A 24,347-nucleotide genomic window follows, 5' to 3' on the forward strand; every position below is an offset into this window, starting at 1 on the left:
GAGCCCCGAGCGCGGCGATCCCGGCGACGGCCACGAGGGGGAGCCCGAGCCCGGCAAACGGCCCCGAGCCGAGCCCGCCCAAAGCTCATTGAGCGCCATCGCAACGCACGCCTGGAAACGCCAAAATCCTCGACTTCCCTCCCTGTTAGCCACTGCTGACAAGTGGCAGAATTTCTATTTGGTAGAACTTCTATTTTACCAAATAGAAATTATACGTGTGTCCATGAAGCGTTATTTTCAAACATCAGCACACTAAAAGATGGTCACTGGCAAATTCAAGGGCTTTCCTATTCCAGATATCTCACTGACCCAAATTTTCTGTAGCAACAAGTGACAGTAGCAATTTCTGAAATGGTTATTATATAATTTTCAGTCTCTGATGCATTTTATTGCCCTTTTCCCAGAGATGATTCAGATACAGAAGGATTATCTTCCAATAGTTTTTTTTTTTTCTCATGTTTAGGAATAAAGAATATAAATGTCTGAGCAGCTAAATCCATGTAAAAAAATCTATTTAGTTTTTCCTCCCATGTAGGAGACATACCAAATTAGCAATTCTCCATGCCATGTCACAAAACACATCATAAAATAACTCAACTAGAAAAAGCCTGGGAAGTCACCTAGCCTGACCTGCCCTTAAAAAGCCAAACTGCAGCTGCCATCAGGCTGCTCAGGGCTTTGGCCACCTGACTTTTGGAAAACTTACAGCATCTTCCAGTGCTTTTTTTCACTGTTCAACCATCCCTGCTGTGAAGAATTATTCCATTATGTCCTACAATCACTTCTCACCTCTCATTTCACAAAAAAACCAAACAAAACAAAAATCCAAACTAAAAAAGAAAAGATCCTTGCAAGTCAGGGATCTGGAAATTCATGAATTTGCTATGTGTGAATTTTATTAGACATTTTGCAAAAAGCATGCACTTTTCAGAGAAAAATCCTCCAAAGCCAAATTGCTGTCTCTTTACACAACTAAAGAGAACTCCACAAGTTAACTGTGAATTATTTGTACCAGTTTAAATATTTTCATACAGTGAACATACTTTCTGCAGAAATACCTAGAAAAGAATGTCCTGTTTTCCCCAGTTATTTTATTGCACATCTTTATCACAATACATATATTACACAATTTTCCTTGTTTGCACATAAATCACCAACAGCTGAATTTAACTATCTCCTCTGAGCTGCCCACAGCTAGCAAGTTTCTTAAAACATGTTTTTATTTTGAGAGTAAATGTATAGATATCACCATAAAGAGAAATGCATAATCTTGCATTAACATAAAGAAGTGTGAACAGCATGTTTAAAGTTAGCTTCTAGTAGCTCTTATTTACATTAATATTCAAAGCAGTGAATTTAGTTTAATTCCATCAAGCCTGCATAATTCTTTAAAAAAGAACAGAACAGTTAAGACAGACTTTTGTGATATATCACACAGCAGCAAAACCAACTAGCCAACAGCACATTAACAATTAGCATATTAAATGAAAATGAGTTATCAGTTTTAAAATAAGAACATATCTGTGCACATATAATGAAGACATTTTAATTGAATTATGCTGAGTACTAACCATGAATTAGTGAGCCATTTAACCACTGAATATAGTAGTTTTGTGGAAAAGAAAGCAGGATCTCATTGCTGATTATTGAGAAAGGTAGAAGCAGGACTGCACCAGCTGAAACTGCTAGAGTGAAGGTGCTCAAGAACAGCCTGAAATTTAAAGAAATGTACCACTGTTATCACCAACAAGCTCTGAACAGCGGGAAAAAAGTAATTAAACTACCTGGTAATCAGTGTCTAAAGGCAATACATTCTTATATTGTAAATGGGCAGGAGAAACTGGGATTTCCAAAACATTTGACTTTCAAAAAGAAAATTTAAAATAGTTTACAGAACACAATATAAATAACTTGTTTTTACCAACTACCCTAATTACTCTCTTAGCACATGCATACACTCAATTCCATTGTAATACAAAGGTTAAACTATTGGAGTTCGTTAAATATCTTTTCACAAGTCTCCTCTGTCAGTTTTAATTTCCCACACAGACACATACACAAAAAAATACTCAGTTTCTACATTCTTAGCACAATTTTTAAAAGCAGAGCAACGCTGTAACAACTAAAAAGAGTGAGTACTATTACACATAAATATTTGAACACCAAACTAAAAAAAGTTGTATTTTCACAAAGGAGTTATTCAATTTTTCATCTCACAGATGTAAAGTCAACATACAGAAATTGTCAGAAATGTTGCAAATATTTAAGCTTATTCTTTTTAGGTCCCAAATACAGCTTACACCAAATGCCATCTTGTGGCATTAAAAAGAACTGTGTCCTTAAAATAAATAAGATCAACAAAACTTTCTTACAGAACTAATCTAATGGTATAATAAAACTATAAATAATTCTCCATACAAAATTGCATAACAAAATAAATAGAAAATTCCTACAACAGTAGCATCAGTAAGCTTACTTTTCCTTAATAGTCTACAAATCCATTTTTCATTCATACAGTACCTAGAAAGTATGAGGAAGTAATTTTAACTTTAAAAATATTCTTATGTTATTGTTTTTGTTGGCTTCTGAGATTTTTTCTTTTATTTAAGGATGTTTAAGTATTCTAAACCAGAACTGGGAAACCTAACAAACTTCAGCAAAGTGCTCCAGCCCTTTGCCTTTGTTTTCCCATCCCTCCATACCTCAAGTCCTGACAATTGTGCCACATGAAGAAAAATCTATTTACATATGTTTGAGAGTTATTGCTTTTAGGAAAACAACATGCACATTTAAAGAAGCTTAGGCTGAAAGAAAAAAAGAACATTTTCTATTTACAACAACACTTTTCTCCAAGCTCTCCAAGCCCATCCTTCCAGGGGGATGCCAGCAGCACCAGGGAAGCCAAGAACACTGGAACACAGGAGGAGCCAATTCACACAGCTCAGCCAACTGAGAGGGCAGCAACAGCCAGAGCAGCTCTGCACAGCCTGAGGCATTCTCAAATAGGAGATATTCATATCTCACTTCACACAGCAAGAGGATAAGGAGAGAGCTGCTGGCAGACCAGTAGGGCTGGGAAGTGCTGGTCTGCCACTTGTAACCTTTCTGCAGCGTTTTTACACTGATCAAAGATACCTTCTCCAGAGAGAGCTAACTTGCTTCACACCATCCACTGCCTCCCTCCCATCGACTGCTGTGGCCACTTACAGCACCTCCCATCCAAACACCCACGTTTGGAGACCTAAATGCAGGCCTGGCACTCAATTCCATCTCTTGCACCAGGTCCTCATGCAATGTTCTGGCCAACTTCATACCTGCCAGCAGAACTACAGGTGAAAAAAGGCCTAGACCAAACTTTCACAACACTTTTCATAACTCAAGGTGCCACTATGCCAAATCTTTTTCCCTGAACCTCTAGCAATCTATTTAAGATATTTCAAAGAGATTCTTATTTATTTGGAGACACAGAAGATTCCTATCATAACACATTCAGGAAAAGCAGTTGTGCCAAGAAGAGCTGTACATACGATATTCTGTTCACAATGGCATCTTCATCCTCTTGCTCATCTGAAAATTAAATGACATCAGGTTATATTCAATACTCACTTGTCTTAAGGTTAAAATGTATATAGATAGGAACAATTTTAATTTACAATTCAAATTCAATTCAAATTGTATCAGATGTACTGATACAATTCATGAGCATCAGTATTTTAAGAAGGTTCCTTCCTAAAATGAACACTCTCACCCTGTCTTTTCACTAGTCAAGCTCTTTTCAATCAATGTAACAAAGTTATTTCACTTTACTTAAATATGCAGTTTAGAACTTCTTTGAGCCCTCTTTTGACAAACATGTTTTCAGACTGCTACAGCCACAGCCTCTGCTAGAAACTGTCCCTTTGGGCACCTCTGGAACCACAGAGAGCAGGCAAGCTGCAGGGAAGTGCAAGAGTCCGTGTAAGTTAGCATACTGCTAGAAATCATGTGCAGTATAAGTGTCTTTTAAAAACAAGAAAGCATACCCAGAACAATAGTGATGACTACTCAGTTGCTTCCCTTTACTTACCCCTCTTCCCAGCTCCTGGGATTTGGGGGTGGGGAGGAAGGAGAGGTGGTCATATTCTTGTTATTTGTTTTGGATTTAAGATACCAAGACTTCCTTCTGATACTTCATATTTTAAACCATTTTTATTCACTTACTCCTCACTTAATACTTCTCTAAAACCATCTTTTTCAAACAATATCAATATTTAACTCAGATGAATCACTAACACATCATTTATTCCTTACATCCTTCTCTAAGCACATCAGTAAGCAAATGTAAGCATTTCTAAATTTCAAATAATGCAGGCATTTTGAAATAAAAATTTCTGAATTTGAAATAATTTTACACTCAGCATTCTAAAGTTCTTCCTATTTTCCTTAGGAGATAAAACACTTTGACTTTATTCTTAAATTTTAATACAAAGTTAAGTTCTTAAAGAGTTATGCACACAGTTGAAATGAACACATAGCATATAACCTCATGCTATTTTGAAATTCTTCTCTGAAAGAACCTGGAGGTGTTGGTTTTTTGATGGATATCTCATGGTGTTTTGAAAGACTAAGTAAAGGTCTCTTATGAATAATTTTGGCTAAAAAGCTTCTTGGAAAAGCAGCGAACAATTTGTCCTGAAGAGCTGCAGCTGAGTTAACTCTTCAAACATTTCTCATCAGGAAGATCATAGCAGGCTACAAAGTGTGCCCAAGTACATGCTCACAGAGCTTTCATAAAGTCAGGGCAGCTGCAGAGCAGTTCCTCTTACAGCTGAGGAGATAACTGCCAACAAAAGGTTATAAAAGTGTCTTTGCATCCAACAGTGTTTGCCAAACCAGTTTCCCCTTCCTGTTCTTTCCATCTCCAAATGGCAGCAGCTTTGTAATGTCCAAAATACATATCAGGATCAGAAGATAGTACCTGTCTTCCTGTGTTTACACAGATGTACCTTTTTTCCAAGGAATTAAATTCCATTACAAGTTTACTTTTTAAAACATGAATCCATCCATGACAGCAGCTCTGTCATAACACAGGTCACTCAATAAACAGTTTCCAACAAAGTTCAAAGCACCAAGATCACCATACACAAAAATGTTTCTAAGGCCTGACTATTATCAAGTAGCAAGGTCCCAGATAAGCTGTCAAAAGTCAAAGATTCTGTGATTTCACACTGATTTTTATGCTATTTGTCTTTAGAAAAAATATCAAAGAAAATTACAGGGCTTCCTATAGACTAGTTTCAGAATGGGAACTAGACAGTGCTCCCAAAGGGAAAAAAACCAGAGTATTAGCTAAAGGTATTTTCTGAACTTCAGTGGTGAAGTCAAACAGGTTAAGACAGCTGAAACAATAACTGTACCTGATGAGAGCAGGACTTTTTGAAGAAAGAATGCTACTTCCTTTCTGTAGCACTGGCAACCTTTCCCTTTCCCAGCAAAAGCTCAGAACCTGATTTTGCTGCTAAAACACAGCTGAAGATAGTTATCTGGAAAAGCTGATGTGAAAGGAGAACAACAGGATCTCAAGGCAAGGGAGACAGAAGTACCTACTTTGACATGAACCCCTTTCTTCCATCTCAAAACAATTAACACACAGGCTGCCATACACAACCAGGTCAATCAGGCTGCCATAGACCAGCACCTAACAAACAGTTCTGGTTTTCCACTTTCCTTGTGGAGATGGACAGGAAAAGAATCATCTATTTCTGTGAAAAACAATTTTTTTTCCTGACATATTAAAAATTCTATGCTTACCTGCTTTCCTTTTGTATCTTGTGATTATAAAGTAAGAAACTATGTAGAGAACAGCAAACAGGAGAAAACAGATCTGGAAAAATAAAATTGCATTTATTAGGTCATGAACAAATGCCTGGATTATAATAAGCAGTAAATCTAATTTAAACAATTTAAAATGGAATTCAGATTAATATCAGCATATTTTATGTAAATTTCAAGACTGTTATATCTTATTAACAGAAAGTTAAACCCACTAAAACAGCTTGATTAGAGCAACAGGTATTGCATCAATTATATGGTCAGCAAGTTTTACTCTAAAATTAAGAGAAAAGACTTATTCACAGTGTGATTTTTTTTTTGTTTGAGGGAAGGTGAGTGGAGTGGGATGGACTGATTTTTGAATTTTGAATCTACTTGATTTGTAAAAGTTATCAGGCTTTGCATCCCCTTCAAAAGTCCCCTAAGGGTAGTTGTATTTTACATAATGGGCTCTTGAGGATCCATTTTGGGCTATGCTGTCAGCACATGTGGAAAGAAACAAACATGTTTACTATCTGCATCCTGTCTTGAATCAAACAAATTCCAAGTGACAACACACAGAGAAAACTCGTGCCTACAGTGGATGTCCAAGCATGAGCTCATCAAACATGAGTTTTCCTTCACAGTCAGGAGCCAAGGGCACAACTTCCCTTCTCAAAGGTTGGTGGTTTATTTAGGTCAGATACATCTTCAGCCCACAATGCCTTGGACCAAGTTGTTTATAAGATTTGGCTCTACATTAACAGTACAATAAGATAAGACCAAAATGCCTAAAAAAATGCTGGAAATAATAACTGTAATAATAACTATAGGAAGGGAATTGAACAGCAGGAAAGTTTTAGCCCTCCAAGTCTTTACAGGTTTAAAAAATGAAAAAAAAAAAACACAAAAACAAACCCCACAGATTTTATTTGTTCCTGAATGAAGCATCAGTGGCTCAACACTGCTGCCTTAATCCTGGATGCATATGCCTCTTAAACACGAGTCAGTCAGAAATGCAACAAGAAGCAAGCATGCCATTCTGTTTTGGAAATGTACTCCACTGGACAATAGCTGACCTATTCCTTTAAGCTATCATTTGTAGATTTTTTGCCTTTAAGACTCACTGTCTTAAAAAAAAATCAAGAGCAGAAAGGCTACCCTAAGAGAAAGGGAAAGGTCAAAGTGAAGATAGTGATCATAGCCCTAGATACAGATAAATCTGCATCTAAATAACAATACTGCATCCAAACCAGCAAATCACAGTGGAAAATGATGTATTATTCATGCAAGACAGACCTTCTAATAAATACTGATAAATATAAACTGAAAGGGTTATTTTTCTGGTGCAGTCAGACATTTCAGATTTTAAAAACCAAGTATAGCCAAGTATCTGAGTATGGCATTTGGGTGACTTCCAGGTCCCTCCCTGGGACAACAGTGCTGTAAGTCTGGAAGTGGCAACCCAGCTCATTCTCTGTGCAGGAAACACAGCAGCAACACCCAAAATACAGGCACTGAAAATGAGATTTCATAACTAGATCTCTGAATTCCAATCTTTAATATGAATAGAGCTTACCACTCCAACTTTTTTAAGGATGCCTCAAAGAAGAAATGGTTTTGATAAAGAATTCAGTTCTTTATATAAGTCATTCTAAAGAATGTTATTAAGATTTAATAAAAAAGAAGTTGGTGTATTTTTGAAACAGGAAGAACAAAACAAACTGAGAACAGCCTTGGTTTTTGAGTCCTCTGACACAGCTCGTCCTGTCAGTATTGGAAAATGCATTGCCAGTGCTGAAAGAGAATCCTTCTCTAAGCTTCAGTTCCTCTGAAAACTAGACCAAGGCTACAGCTAGAGACATCTAATTTTAGGCACCCACTTTTGAAAATCAGGTATCACATAAACAGGGTAAGGGAAATCTTTAAAAATCTGTCAGATGCAAATAATACGGTGTAACATGTGTAAAAGAAAAATAGTTTAAAAGTTAAGCTCATTTTTTGTTTAATTTTATTTCAAACAAGAATAAAAATTACTGCAGTTTTGTTTACACCTTCAAATAGAGCAGCTGACCTTTATTCTACCTGTGATAGCAAGGTTCCAAAATATGGGTCTGTACTTACAAGGCACCACTGAGATAACTGAGGTATTTTGAGGGCAGAGCAGACAAAAGCTGTCCAGCAACACAAACTGTCAAATGCTGAATTTCTGGTCTTAGATAACAGCTACTCTGTACCCAGCAATAAGGGGTAACTCTACAGCCTGGTGTAATTCTCCCTTTACTTCTGTCAGATTTGAGAACAACTTTGTAAATGTCTGATTCAGTTTACTACTGAAAATTCACAAAATTTTAAAATTGTTGACAAAGAAAAATTCTATTAAGTTAAAGCTTTATGATCTTAAAAAAGAGCTCAGATGAAAAGTCCTTCATACTGACCAAAACAAGTTAAACAGCAAACTCAGAAACATTACTGCAGTCTCACTTTACACTCAGTGAAACCTCTGATCCTGAACTGTTTCTAACCATGCATTCTGAACAGCTTTCTAAAGGAAGCAGCTCAAGTCAGCATCCCAACTATTTTTAGAGTAGAACTCAGTTAAGCTGGGGAAAAGGAATGTGTTGCCTATGATAGCTGAAGAATAGGCTCCACTGTCCTGTCATCACTGCAACCCTGGGCTCCTATTCCTCATCCTGCTGTTTGTTTCAGGATATTCTTGTATTAGGAAAAGAAACCATCCAGCCTTGTTCGTATTTGCTGTAGTTTCAGTTCATGTTTCTCAATTATGAGTGGCTGGGCTTGTATGCAGCACTCCAGGTAAGATTTTACAGCTGCAGGTAACAGCACTGAGTCCTTCCTGCTGCACTGAAAATGCTTCTCCACACTCACACTGATACCTCAGGTTTTAGCTTTTTGTTCTTTCTTTTTTCTGATTTTGTGCCGGTTTGCTGTGTGGGTCTGGGTTTCATATTAGGGGACAGTAAGGTGTGGGTCTGGGTTTCACATTTAGGGGACAGTAAGGTGTGGGTCTGGGTTTCACATTAGGGGATACCAGGGTGTGGGTCTGGGTTTCATACTAGGGGATGGTAAGGTGTGGGTCTGGGTTTCATACTAGGGGATGGCAAGATTCAGGTCTGGGTTTCACATTAGGGGATGGTGAGCTCTCTTCACAGAGCAGGCAGACACAACAATTCCTTCTCCAGCTGGGGACCCAAGGACAGCCAATCTGGGTCACAGGCCCAGGAGTATAAACAATGTGGACTGAGGAGAGAAAAACAAGAAGGATGGGACTCCATGGGCTGGGGTTGTAACTGGACAATTTGTCCAATATGCTAATGGACCAAAACTTATAAAAATGTGAGATCCTGTCACCAAGCCCTCTTTTGCTTCCAACTTGGAGCCATGCAGGCAGAGCCACAGCTGTGGCTCTGGTACTGCCAGGGTGTGGCCTTTGAAGGCTCTACAGTAAATATTCTCTTTATTCCCCTTAACTCTGTCTAGCCTCTGTTCCAGCTGCTTAAGGCATCAGCCTGAGAGCCACACTGGTAACTCAGCATTAACCTCCTGCCACTGGATCCACCAGCATTGTCCTCCCCAATTGCTTACAGCAGAGTAACTCTCAAGTTTCAGCAGAAATTTGGTTTTAGGGATCAAGTTCATCACCATATATTTTCTTTTTTTTTTAAACCACATCTTAATGTCACAATGCATACAATTATCTATCAATTCCATTTCTAATCTCTTAATAAAAAGCACAGTTAATCATACTGAAATAGGGCACTAGTCACAAAAGAACATAATACACAAAACTACATTGATATCTTCAGTAAAAATAAAAATTTAAAAGAGCCTTTATTCTATTAATTCCATCTTTCCTTCAGAAACTACTGTGTGTGTCAGTATTGGAGGCAATACTGGAATACAATGTTAAATCCAAATTATATTGCGAGTTGTTTCCAACCAAAAAGCAGTGATTAATGCCATCATAACAGCTCACAAAAGGAGGCTGCAAATATAACAAATCTAGCATGAGCTGTATTCCTCAGATCCCCATGTTCTCTGCAAGCTTTTTACCAGAGCTCAAATGAAGCTTCTCCAGGTTTTACTTGGGCAGACAGTCAAGACACTGTGCAGAGAATGTACCCAACTGTGAAGAATAAGGATTGCTGATATTCCCCACCTCACAAGAAATAATACCTTTCTATCTTAAAGTTTATTTCCTTAAGTTCATTCCAAATTTGAGGGACAAAATAGTTGTGGACCTGTTGCCATAATCAGACAGGGAAGCTACTTTAAACGCAACTAGAGTGCATTCTGACCTTACAGGGGAAATACACTGTCCATGTTTAACCAGGTGGATCAAAATATAAAAGAAATTACAAGGAGCCCAAGACTTGTCCATGCTTATAGCCAAACAGTCATCCAAAGCAATTCTTAATAATTTGTGATGTCTTTGTGTGCACAGCACTCAGTAATTGAAAACAAGACACACGGACTCTGTGCCACACCCCAGGGCTCCTTTTTAACACATGGCACGTTAAGAAATCTTCAAACATCAAGCAAATAATTCATTTATATCTCTTCCCACAGACTAAGCACAACTTCTGGTAGGACAAGCAAAAAGCAACCTGTCTTCCCCTGAAGCCCTTAATCTTTACTCAGGAAAGAAGTGCCTTCTGCTCCTGCTTAGATGACACACCAGGAGAGGCTGCCTGTGAGACTGCACTACACTCTTGTGTCTCTTGTGTAGAGACACAAGACTCTTCCACAGTGTCAGACCCCTGGATCTCTCATCCAGAGGCATCCAAGTATGATCCACACCACACTCTTGGATCTGTGCCACACATCTCCCAGCTCCTGTGAGAATTACCTGCATACCCTGTGCCTCTAAGGGGCCAGCACTGAAGGTTACACGAGCAGTAACAGCCTGAACCAGGTCAAATCAAGTTGTAGTTATCCCAGTGGCAATTACTGAAAATCAGCTGACACTCATTTGTCTGTGTGGATGATCTTTAAAACTCTGGCACTGGAATTCATGCCTCAGATTGGGCAAGCAGCATCTTATGTTGCAAGTGTAAGAGCTACACTTTCATGCTAAGAAAGACTATGCTCAAAAATGTGTAAGGTTCTCTTTTTCTCCCTCTCACAAACAAGATTCAACCATCTTTTACAACTGCAATTTGTGAGTGTGATGCATTAAAAGCTGCATTTCTATGTACAGGATTCCATTATATATAATGGATATATAATATCCATTATACAACATGGAATTATTCCCAACTGTTGTGAGGGAGCTGTATTTTACACTGGAAAAAAACATTTAGGTGCCTTGTCCAGTAATTGTTCATCACCCCTCAGTCAGTGTGCCCTGGCAGCACACACCTTAAAGAGCATCCCTGGCTGGATTACCTGAAGCAAAGCAAATAATCATGGGAAGTAATTCTCTCTCTCTCTCCAAACAGCATTCACCCTGTCTATTTTGAGCCACCAGCACAAGAGTTGGCAATTACAGAAAGGATGGTCACCAATGGTCAGGAGGCTGGAACACTGCCCTGGTGTCCTCAGCATGTTCAGCCTGAGGACAACAAGGCTTCAGGAGGATCTGACAGCAGCTTGCCACCACTTATGAGGAGGTCACTAAAAAGAGCTGAGCTCTTGACATGGTGATGAGACTGAGTTAAGAAGAAATCCCCTCCATGAGCAGAGCCAGGCAGGGGAATCAGTTGCCAGCAAGGCTACAAATCTCCATTCCTGGAGGATTTCAAGCCCCAAGTAGTCTGATACCACAGCTGACCCTCCCCTGAGCAGGAGCCTGGAGTGCACTCAGCCTTATTTTCTACTTTCCTGACTAAACCAGCATCATTACAAACTTAGTCACTTCATAATTTATACCCTTCTCCAGGCCATTTATGAATGTGTTATTAAGTGTAAGCACAGGCCCTGTAGGGCTGTGTCAGGGATGTCCTCCCACTGTGAGAGAGGCAGACATCTTGCAGAACAACCTTAGCAGCAAGGAACCACCACAGACCTGCTTCACAGAGAGACGTCCCACACGTAGCAATGTTCTTTAACCTAACAACACTTCCAAGCACGAAACACAGATTCAACACAGGTTCATCAGAGAAAATAAGTGATTGCTTCCTCCAACTTGATTGCATGCTAGCATATAGAGCAGGGAAAATCTGGAGGAGCAAGGGACAAGCAGCAAACAACATTTTACTATGCCATGTATGAAATGAAAGATCAGGAAGCTCCAAAAAGTAGCTCCAAAATGTAAGGGAAGAAAGGAAATAACTTTAAAATGAAGTGGCTGTGTCAGTATTAAAATAAAGTCACTGCTATTACATCCACAAGCATTTCTATGCAAATGATACACAAAACAAGGCTACAGACACATCTCCACTTCTAGCTGCTACTTTACAGAATGTGTCCTTATCTGTAAACAGAGAAACCAGCACAGAGAAAAGAGAAGGCAGAGATCACTCTGGGTAATACCATCATGTAGAATATGTCTATTTACATGTTTAAGTGTTGAAAATGAAACAGTCAGTATTTTGCCTGTGATTACTATCTACAGAAAATAATAGTGTTGTCCTTCTGGGTTTTAATTTCTGTAATAGAGAACAACAAACACACCATTATACATCCATCTCTTAATGCTGTTGAAGTATTTTAATGTGCATTACAATACCACAAGGCAATTAAAAAGCTTCCTCCTACTGTCCTACTTGGCAACTGCTTTTATTTACTCATAGAAAAGATGGCAAGAATAAACAGCAAGAAAATACAGGTGGAGACAAGCAGCTCTGCTTGGTCTATTTCTAATAACTCAATTGAGACTTAATTCTATTTCTAATAGAAATAGGTCTATTTCTAATAACTTAACTGACACCTAAAAAGCAAACAAGGCATTCCACCTGTTTTGGATGTGCCAACAGTAAGTGACAAACCAACAAAGCACACTAAAGAAAACTGAAATCTTTGTCTATGGTCTCAGTTTGACCTTGGCATTCATTGTATCATCTGCTCTGGAAATCTCATTTTTCTCACATGAGACATGAACTCTGCTGTGGTTAGATTAAGTTCACTCTAAACCAGCCAGCCTCATACACTTGGCATGACACACTAAACTTAACCTTAGGAGAAAATATCAAATATGTTCTATGACTGTCTATGACCAGAGATGAATTTTGCTCATTAACACTGCTCTCCATACCTATGATTCCCCTCCATGTATGGCCTCTTCTCAGGACTCCTCCCTGGCTTAAAACATTTGCAAGAGGCTGACCCACTTTTTTTGACTCCTAAGTCATGAAGAAATTATAAATGGTTCAGAGGCATGTGCCTAGACTTGCTCATCCAAAATAAACACCCAGGATCCAATGAAAAGTAAGAAATACTCAAAATATATATTATATTTTATAAATATATATTACAAACATAAATATAAATTATAAATATATTCTAAATATATTTCTGTGTACCAGAAATTCTGCTGAAGATAATAACCAGCTTCTACAGCCCTTCACTCAAAAATGTTTTTCAGCACAGGAGCAAGATTTAAAAACACTCTAGAATTAACACAATAGCACCAACCTAGATCATTCTAACATTCTGTCTCTGAATGAGGCATAATTCAACACTGGAAAGTCAGGCTGTAATAATTAGTTATATTAAAACTCCAGAGTCATACATTAAAAATTCATTTCTGTAAAAATAACCTCAAAAGCTTCATTAATATAGACTTGGTAAACAATTTATTTAAGACAGCCTCTTTGATAATATTAATTTTCAGGGCAAGATGCAGAAGATCTTAGAAGACAGTTAATAAACTTTCTTACCCTAACACATAAAAATACTCTTCCTTGTCTTCTCACACATATATCCTGGAACATTTTTAAGTGGCACTCTCACTCCCAAAACACAAACATATTTTAACTGCAATAGCTGTATGTTTTCCCAATTCTCACCGATTATGCAGACTGTCCACAAGTTACCACAGTCTGAAACTCAGCAAATATTTGAGACATGTTCCTATTGTCAAATTCAACTAAAACTCATCAGCACCAATTTTTCCCATAAACACATTAAAAACAGAAATTACAGGTAGATAATGGAAAAATTGGATAATCAAGGCCTAAACAGGGACTTAAAATCAAGAGTAGTGTGGGATCTCAGCACCTCAGGACGGAGGTGCAGAGTGGCCGAGACCACCCTTGGGGGGCTCGGGAGTCCTGGAATGTTGCCAGAAGTGTCTGGTGGCTGGACTTTGATCCTGCACGGGAGACGACACCTGTATGAGGATGGGAGGATTTCACTGGGTGAATGGTGAAGGGATAAGTTAATTAGAGTGTAAAACACAGGGTTTAGGATTTTGGTACAGGGGGGGGTCTAAAGAAGTAAGATGGAGGAATTGGGGCGTGTCCTGTTCTTCTTCTTCTTCTTCTTGGCCTCCATCTTCTGTGGTGATGGTGGCACTTTGGGATTGGTTATTACTAGAAGTGCACCGGTTAATAAGGGTAGAAGGTATTGGGGAAAAATGATAAATATTGTACACGTAACTTCAGGTATAAATATAAGTGACCGCCCGGGGGCTTGCGGAGTGTGCCCATGGCTGACTTGCTGTGCAGACCTCTGTCGGGCTGAAAGAAAATCTTTTAGATAAACAATTAATAAACACCGAGACCGAGACAAGATCAGAAGTCTCTCCTCGTCCTTTGAAGCGCCGGGCTCTTCAAGGCCATCCCTGGGCCTTTCCAGGCCACCTAGACAGAGCAGAAAACTTACAAGCCTAAACAGCCGAGAAACCGAGCAAGTGGCATCCCTGAGCTATCTCCGGACATAAATCAGCACCGGGAGAAACAGTGAAATCTACAGAGTAGAACTGAAGCACCATGTTTTGATGACAACTGTGAAGCCTATGCTGGAAGCCCCACAAGAAGGCAAAAGGGGAAAAATGACACACAATACCCTGATTCAATCCTCTGTACATTAACCCAGCCATGTGCAAACTTCAGTGCCATCAGTACAGTACACACTGCCTGCTGCAGGGCACATGGGGTTTGGAAATGGAGAAACTGAAACACACTTCTGTATTTTCCAGTTAATCAAAGCTTTCAAAAATAATTCAAGTGCTCAAATATTAGAACAGTACAAAACCCAGGGCTCTCTCTTGAAATCATGCTGATGGTAGTTAGAAACAACTTTTATATCCAGCTAATCAAAAAACTAGAAATCTCTGTATGGGGAGCAACACATACATGAATATTCAACACCCAGCTGATAAAACAGCAACAGGAGTTTTGAAACATCTTTCTGAGGGTCAGGTGGGTCCCAAAGAGCACAGGTCAAAGCTGCTGAAAGCATGAAGCAATCTCACCTGTCACACCTAATCAGGGGTCAGAGCAGCAGCTCCTTCCAGGTCACCTCTACCTGCCTGTCACCCTCCAGTGACACAACAACCAAGGCTGTTTGTCACTGCAGGCATAAAAACAAACTCCAGTCATGACTTTCAAAGTCTCTCCTCTTCCTGTGCTAGAAGTTGTTTAAATTCTTGAGCAAGATTGTTCTTTAGAAGGCAGGGCCCCAAGTCATTTGACAGCACACATGAAAGAATCAGTGGTTTTCAAGGGAAAGGGGAGAGTGGGAGTAGAGAGTGATGCAGAAGTTAAGATTTTCTCAATAAAAGTTATCACTGCCCTCCTAAATGAGAATAAATACCCAATTAAATAGGAATGGCTAAAAGACAGGAAAGGAGAAAACACTTCAGTTTAGAAGAAAAAAACACGTGCATAATCTTCAAATCCAACCAGTAAACTTATACTGAATGAAATCTTTTCTTTAGTGTTCCTCAACCCAATATTCCATGTATGTCTAAATAACTGAGCCCTGAATTTATCATAATGTCACTGTATTACCACACCTGTGTGGGTGCGGCTGGTGAGAGAGAGACAGCGAATCTTGTTTCTTGAATCAGGAGGCATATTTATTAAGATATTATATATAATACATTATTACTATACTAATAGAATATAGAGAGAAGTTTGCAGAGCTGCTAGCTAAGCTAAGAATAGATAGAAAAGAATCTACAACAAAGTTGTGTTCAAAGACTCAGTCCCCTAACTTGCACTGGTGATTGGCTCTTAATTATAAACATAGAAAATGAGCCAATCAAAGTGTTCCTGTTGCATTCTCTAGCAGCTGATAATAATTATTTACCTTCTCTTCGGGGCCCTCTGGCCTCCCGAAGACACAGAAATCCGAAAGAAAGGATTTCTGTAGAGAAACGTCTGCGACATCACTGGCAATGTGCTTCAGATTCTCTCTCCACTCTGACTTTACCTCCTCTGCTACTCTGGTCACCTGCTCACCCATCTCTCAACTCTGTTTAACCTCTCTGAAAACACTTATTTCCAGGTGTTTTGTGTTTCCAGGTATTTCCAGAGGCTCTTGTGCTAATAAACTCAGGAACACTCAGCAACCTCCTCTCAGCAAAGACTGAGCTGTTATTACAGCCCTCCCATCTCACCCAGCCCCTCTGCTCCATGCCCAGCCACTTAAACAAAACCCAGGATGGATATGCTTGGTTTAGATCACATTATAAAAAGCTGGTTTTGTTTGCTGTCAATTCTTCCTCTTTTCATTAGATTTTCTCAAGTCTAATTACACCTTAACACAAAATTTTCTTAAACATATGCCTGTACCCTCCATGGAGTTTGTTGCCCTTTTGGTCAACTGCTCCTCCAAAAGAGCACACCAGTAACTCAAAAGGAATTATTTTGAACTGGAACTATTTGCCAATTTTTACACTTCAGCCTTTCATGCCTATTTTATGTAAACAGAAATAGTGGAACTCTCCAAAAGCTGTTTCTGTTTTGGGAATAAGTATCTCTCTGCACTTGTCCATGCCAAGTATTTTGAGATGTCTATTGATTCCAGATGGATCCACAGTGCTGATCCCCAGGACCAACAGCCAGAAGATGATTCATCACTTCTTAAAGTTCACTACAGCACCCTTGTTTACAAGTAAAGTTAAACTTTTAGGATTACAGATTTATGCCAACATTTTATATATGTAATTATGTTAAATATGCACCAATCTTTCAGCTTTATGTCTCATATCACTGCTACAAATACTTCTTTATTCGGTCACAAATATTTCCCAAAATATTTAAGGGGAACAAAAAAGAAGCAATACTTAGAAATCTAGGCAAAATTATTTTCTGAAATACAAGAAGCCATTTAAGACATAAAGCAGTCCTCAAGTTTTCAGTGTAAGGTAAAAAAAATTGAAAGGCATCATTTTTTTTAATAAAAGAGAAACTTGCATAAGCATTCAAACAAAATCATTTCAGTATTTAATGAGTTTATTCTGATTAGAAGCATGGGTGATTTGTAAGAACATCACTGCTGGCAGAAAAAAGGGACTGTGAAAATCTCAGTTTGTTAAGGATGCACAACTGGTCACAGACAAGAGCCCACTACCAACAGAAGTGCTCAAAACAGCTCCCTCATTTTACAGCCTTACAGAGGACAGATGCCAGCAGTAGCCACACTGAATTAACTGAAGAAATAAACAAACAAAGATTCTCAGAATATTTAGCATCTGAAGCCTGCAACCCTGAAAACATTTAGTCCTTCAAATGGAAGCATACCACATTTAACATAAAACTCCATATTACACCAGTTTTAGTATCTGCCTGAACTCACATGGAACACTCAGAAGTTATAACAGCACTTTTGTATTTGAATTTATTCTACCAGGACTGATTTCTTTTCATTACATATTTAATATAATGAATTTATTTCCAAATATACTATGTTTATTCCTAACTAATAATTATATGGTGCTAATAATAGAACCTGGTAGCTCTGTTGTGTTCTTCCACAGTTTTCCCCACATTACAAATGGCAGCAGATTGTGTTTATTTTGCCAAACAACCCTCATCACCAGGTGTATGTGTATATTTTTAAATACTCAAAAGCCCACATTTGTTAAGCTGAAAAAGAACAAAAAATTTAGCTTGTATTTTTAAAAGTACAAGCTAATACTGCAGAGTAGAAGACTCAAACTGGAAAAAAAAGGAAGTTAATATTCTAAAAAGTAAACCCAGGGGACCACAGAGAGGCTCAAGCACTGCACTTGTTCCATTTCCATTTGAATAAACAGTTCACAACAATACCAGCTGAACATGGAACACTTTATAAACAGGCATAATAACAGGACCCAAGGGAAAAGCAGCTCCCTAGAAGTTCAAATATGTTCCATGGATGTGCAAGATCTCAGCAATTATAAATGAATCTGAAGGACCAGGAAGGTTAAACTAACAGAATATTGTCTGGCATTTTCAACTCCTTCACACAAATACTGACCAAGTGCAGAACACAAACCCTTTTCTGTACTTTGCCATCAGCTAAAGCTGCTCTGCAGAAAGATGCTCCCTTTAGCCAGAACTGAGGTGGCTCTGGCTTTGTTGAAATCAAGGATGTCACTGACTCCAAGCAAACTCTTGGCTTTGCCATCTCTTGCACTGGGTCACCAGTTCAGAGTCCCCACATTCACCTCATTGCATCTGAATTCTGAAGTTCAGACTCAGACCAAGTCTTGGTGTTTTCAACAACTGTCCAAAACAACAGCTCCTCTGTAGAGCAGATTGATGTTTGCAGAGCCATGCCTGCCTGGGGAGTTAACCACCTTCTAGCAGCACAAATCATCCCCATGAAGCAACAAAATCCAAGGCAGATGATTTTGTTGCAAACAGGCACCCTCTTGAAAAACAGGTGCCATACAGACACTCCAAATGAGGTCAAGAGCAAACAGGCCTGAGTTAAATTAAGCATTAAACCACTGAGTCACTTCAAAAGCAGATGAAGGATGTCTTTTTTAAAAAATAATCTTTTACTACCCTTGCTCAATCTATAAACATTATTTCAGAAATATTTGGGTTTTGAAGGTGGAATTAGCAGAAGTTGGCACCTGCAGAAAGAGACAGGCACCACCAGCAAAAGCATAACAAGGCTTGAATTTTTTTTTCATGTTACACAACTTTATGGAAAACTTTGTAGCTTGCCAGTTCAGAGAATACATGAAACAGAAATAAAGCATTACACTGCAGCTAAACTCAGCGTGCCCTTAGGACTCTGATTCCATCAGAGAGCACAATATAGAAATTCCGTATGCATTCAAAGAGTATTTGTAAGAGCAAAGTGAAAAGCATTTTCTTTTCAAGTACATCAGCTCACTTTGATTTCTGTTCTCCCACAAATGTATCATTTTAGATTCCAGTAAAGGCTGTGCCACACAAATAGCTCTTCAAAGGTTCTTCTAACAGACAACATAAAATTCTCTTGCTCCTAACAGGCACAGAGAGGTCTCCTCTGGTGTAATATTCCACAAGTGGAATGGAATGGTTTGGGTCAGAAGGGACCTTAAACAACATCTGTTCCCAACCCCCAGCCATGGGCAGGGACACCTTACACTGGAGCAGGTACCTCATAAAGCCCCATTCAAACTGGCCTGGAACCCTGCCAGGGATGGGGCACCCACAGCTTCTCTGGGCAGCCTGTGCCAGGGCCTCACCACCCTCACAGCAGAGAAATTCTTCCTACTATCTCATCTAAACCTACCCTAACCCAGTTTAGAACCACATCTTTTAATATCAAATGCTTCTTTGAACTGCTCTGCTGCCCCCAGCCCACCTGCAGCTGGAATCAGGGTTTAATGCCTGTGTCAGAGGGGAACATGTTCCCTGCTCCAGCTGAGGGCTGATGGTTACACCCACTGCCTACACAACAACCATGTATTTGCATATTTTAAGAAATTCTATTCACCATGTAACTTCATGGGCAGCAAGGGCAGGACTGGGAAGGAGAGGATTGAACATAATTGCACATGTAAGCAGCATGCTGTGTGTGCTCCAGCATGCTCAGACTAACCACAAATGCGCTCACAGCTCCAAAATTCTGCAGCCACGTGGGAGCCACAGCAGGCTGCACACCCAGGTGGGGGTGGCAGCACTCCATGCCCTCATAAAACCCTGTGGTGCTCCAACATTAATTAAAGAGCACAACTGCACCAAGGTATGACTTAGAAGGCAACATTGTTATTATTATTCCTACTGATTAAACAATAACAAAGCTGGCCTGTGATCAATATTAACATCAAAGTGAAGTTTCAAGAGCAAGAATATTCTGAGTCCACTGTCCAAACAAAACAACACTGCACCTCTAATATATGAGTTACTGGTGTGTGATTTCTCACATGACTACACCAGTAGGAAGAGTCACCAACTGCTCTGGAGGGGCTGAAAAAGTCCCTGTAACTGTGGAGAAGTACCTGCAGTACAGATGAACTAGTTCTTCAAGAATTTAATAGACTTCACTATTTGTAATGGTACCTAGCCATTCCTTCAGACTCAAAAATCTGTTTCTTACTGAATGAAACCACAATATGTAAACACCCAATTCATCAGAACAAGACTCTGGTGAAAGTAACTAGGAGATAATTAGCACAAAATGGAATACAAATGGAAAAACGGACATGAGGGAAAAGAAAGAAGATTTGTACATACATTCATGTTCTCTTACCATAAAGGTGATTAAGATAATACTTAGAGTCCTCTTTACAAAGAAGTATTTTACTTTTAGTGCCCCTCCACTAGTCAGGACTTCCAGGACATAGACTACATCCATGCCCACAGAAGAGAATTCAAAAAAAATCCCATAAAGTAACTGCTCTCCTCATACAGGCTTGTTTTGCACTCTTCAGAAAAAAAGGTCCCAGAAATAGAATATTTCACAGGAAAGGTCTTAACATGGATTTGTATACTATAGAAGAGTAATCAACACATTCCAAGCAAGTCTGCTATCAAGTGACCTAGCCACACTGCTACATAAACCAGTTAACCATGGTATTTTTAGAGTCTCCCAAAAAGGGCTGAAAAACCTAAAGCTAAATTGTGAAATTCTATTTTAATTCAAGAAATCTGTTTTTTCCTCCCAGACAACAGGGGTGGCAAAGAAAACTTGCTGAGCCAGGACAGCACGTTCACAGGACACCGTGATGCACGTCTCCCTTGCTCAGCCTGTGTTTCCTTCCTGGAATTGAAGCAGGAGAGACATGAGCCCCATCAAAACACCTCTATCAGATCTGAATAGTCCTGAGAACAATTAGAGGCTGTCGGAGAGGAAAGTGGAACTGCTCTGTCTGCACGCAGGGTGTAGTGCTGAACCTGCCTATGCAGGGCTGAGAGGGGACAGCACAGGCACTGCCATGTGCTCCACTGGGACAGCACGGGCATGAGGGAAACACCAGGTTTACACACAGCACTGCAAACAGCCCAGCAAGGCAGGAGAATCCCAGTATGACAAGCCATACCCTGAAATCCCATGCACACCTGACAGGAACAAAGCTGCACCTGAGGACTGAGGTGTTCACAGAATCCCAGAATGGGTCACAGTGGAAGGGACCGCAGTGGGGCATCTGGGCCAACCTCCTTGATCAAACAGGGTCATCCCAAAGCACGGGATTGCATCCAGTTCTTGAATATCTCCAGGAAGGGAGATGCCACAGCTCCTCTGGGCAGTCTGTTCCAGTGCACGGTCACCTGCACAGTAAAGAAATTCTTCCTCATGTTCAGGTGTTTTTTTTCCATTGCCTCATCTCCTGGTGACTGGCACCACCGAGCAGAGCCTGGTCCATCCTCTGGGCGCCTCACCTTTAGATCCTTGTGCACACGAATGATGCCCGCCCGCAGCCATCCCTTGCCGAAGCTGAGCACTGCTCACGAGGCTGCTGCACCGGTACCTGTTCCGAGAGCCCTCCCATGGAACACACGGTGCCCTGCCTCATACACCGCATCTCCATCTTCTGCTGAGGGCACTCGGAGAGGAAAACCCTCCAGCGGGTGAGCTGGGCTGCTCCAGCTCCCGGGGCAGCTCCGGGAAGGTGCCCTCACCGCTCTGCCCACCCGAGACAGGCCCCCGAGTCCCGCCGGACACTGGGCGAGGGGCGGGCAAGGACAGCGGGGCAGAGCGGGACAGCCCGCCCGGGGACAGAGCTGGGGCAGAGGGCAGTGACAGCTCAGGGACGGTCTGCGGCGGCACCTACCGTGTACTCCCGCACTTGGCTGTGGAAGTTCTGCTCCCGGATCGTCACCTCGTCCGCTTCCATCCTTCATAGTACCGTGGCCCCCGCGAGCAATGGCGGCCGCCGCCGCCGCGCCTGCTCCTGCCCCGCCGGCGACGAGCGGGCCACCATGGCCGGAGGCAGCCCGGCTGCTCCCCCGGGCCCCGGCAGCGGCTGAGGAGCCCCGGCTCCGCCGCTCTGTCCCCGTCCGGCGGGCGCGGAGGAGGAGGAGGAGGAGGAGGAAGGGCGGGAAGCGCCGCCTCAGCTCCTCCTGCTGCGTCACCGCGCAGCGACCCCGGCGGGGGCGGGCAATGGGTGGGCGGGGTCAGACCGCGGGGGGCGTGGCTTATGGTAAAGTGAAGGGCTGGCGAAGTCACGCCCAGGGGCGGGGCCAAAGGAACCGGGGAGGCGGGGCCGTGGTGGGGCGGGGCCGGAGCGCCAAAGGGGCGGGGCTGAGGGGTTTGGGGCGGGGCCTGGGGCGGGGCTGGTTTTACCGGCAGGACGGGAACACAGAATCGCGGAATTGTTCAGGCAGGAAAGACCCCCGGGATCATCGGGTCCGGGCTATGTCCCAACATCACCGTGTCCACTAGACCGTGGCACTAAGGACCACGGTGTCTGTCCTTAAACACTCTCAGGAATGGTGACTCCCCCAGCCCCCCGGGCAGCCCATTCCAATGGGTAATCTCATTATTCCCTGTTCCCTCTACATGCACGGGCAATCTTCTTCTGAGTTTGCAAGTAGATCAATTGTCTAAATATACACGGAAGACCATTAATCTAGGAGATACTATAAATTATAGATTGTGGTTTAGCAAATCAAACTTTTATTTCAATCCAGGTATGTATAATTAGTCTAAAGAAGTTTCAAAAATAAGGATCATAATTTTCTGCTTATTTACAACTATCGATACATTATACATGTTGTCAACGCCAATTATAATTCCAATTATATTAATTCCCCAGTCTCTGGCCCATTTTCTTGGTTAAAAGCAGATGGTAAAGTATTTATGAAATGTTAGACTTAGAAAAAGTAATCTTTGATTGATGTATTCCTCGTAGTCCTGAATGGATGCAGAAGGTCCTGCAGCTTCAGTATGGCCACAGTCCCACCCTTGTTCTTCTGACACTTGTGAAGACACAGACAAGGTATTTGCAGGCACAATCATACCAGGGGTGTGACAGGCCAGAAATGTTCCTGTGCTCTCTCCTCTTGAAGCTCACTGCTCAGGGAGGGAGACTTTAGGTGTTCACTGAGGCTGTAGGAACAGAATACCATTAAAAACAGAGTTGAAGGAGCAGGGAGCACAGTTTTTGAGCTGCTTCATGGGAAAAGCTGTCCTACTTTACAGCTGTTTTCTGCACAGCACTTGATTCTGTCTGGTATTAGTACTTGTCTGGGGTTTTCTTCTTTGCCTGTTCCCATTTCTCTTCTATCTCCTTTTCTTCTTCACATGCTGAAAGTGATGAAAGCATCCCTAGTTTCCAAGATGAATTTGACAAAGAATTAGGCTTTTAGTTGAAGCCTAGTTCTAATTTTTACTAGAATTAGGCTAGTGCTGTTCTCTGCTCAAGAGCTGGTCCAGACTGAGCAGTGTTACCAAGGGCAAGGTTATAGGTAGACAAAATCTCTTTTATTATAACAAACACAGTCTGGCATGTGCAAACCTGACCCCAGGGAAACCAAATTCTCTTAGAGATGCCTACAGAAGTATTGGAATAGAACAGACAGGATCCCAGCTCTCATCATCTTATATAAAAACCCACACAATAAATGACAATGGTATTGGAGCCAGGCTGTTAGGAACAGGATGGATTCAATGGATTTGTGATGGAGAGAGAAATGCTGACACCAGAGCAAAGCCACTCTAAGAACTTGGGAGAGCAGATGGCCCAGCCAAAGAGGAAGAACAGGAACAACCAGAGACTCAGCCAGCAGTCCAAGCCTGAGGGGAGGGTTAGTTCCTGGGCTACCTGGGAAATGACTCAGCCACTGCCAAGAAACAGCAATTCAAGCATTTCTAACTTTGCCTGCAGACATATTCAACACTGGAAGATTGTAAGGAAAATTAACTGTATTTTGGTAGCTTATAGAAATTGAAATTTAGAATACCTGAAGCTTCCACTCCCACGTGGGCAATATGTGTTCTTTTTAATTTACTGAATTTGAAGTAAACCTAAGGAGGAGATATAGTACATAATTTGTTTCATACTGTAGACTGTCAAGTTCTTTCTTCCAGTTGAGCAGATGAATCATCAGAAACAACATACACATTTATATTTACTGAAAGGCAGGGGAGGGGTGGAAATAGCTTCCATCCTTTCTTGGGCAGAAGTTATGCTCAGTTCTGAGGTATCTACATCACAAAGGAAGGTCAGAGTAGCCACCACAGCAAAATCTATTTATACCACAGGAAATTCAGTCTAAAGT

At 40.9% G+C, this 24,347-nt stretch overlaps 1 protein-coding gene across 6 annotated transcripts in view; it reads right to left on the reverse strand.

The window, feature by feature from the left end:
* The window catches only part of LMBR1 (limb development membrane protein 1), a 69,548-nt gene extending 47,370 nt beyond the window's left edge, over window positions 1-22,178 (reverse strand). Inside the window, exons 1-4 of one of the 6 annotated variants that reach the window (XM_058824878.1) lie at window positions 21,899-22,178; window positions 5,791-5,863; window positions 3,528-3,567; window positions 1,572-1,711 (exon numbers count right to left, since the gene is read on the reverse strand). In XM_058824878.1, coding sequence (XP_058680861.1) covers window positions 1,572-1,711; window positions 3,528-3,567; window positions 5,791-5,863; window positions 21,899-21,961 — 316 coding nt within the window. In that variant the 5' untranslated portion in view covers window positions 21,962-22,178. Of the gene's footprint in view, window positions 1-1,571; window positions 2,037-3,527; window positions 3,568-5,790; window positions 5,864-21,185; window positions 21,259-21,898 lie in introns of those variants that run through there. The other 5 variants (XM_058824906.1, XM_058824896.1, XM_058824887.1 and 2 more) reach the window with 5 other exon arrangements.
* Window positions 22,179-24,347: the final 2,169 nt, after the last annotated feature.

This window comes from Ammospiza caudacuta, chromosome 1, assembly GCF_027887145.1.
Source record: "Ammospiza caudacuta isolate bAmmCau1 chromosome 1, bAmmCau1.pri, whole genome shotgun sequence".
Taxonomy (NCBI): domain Eukaryota; kingdom Metazoa; phylum Chordata; class Aves; order Passeriformes; family Passerellidae; genus Ammospiza; species Ammospiza caudacuta.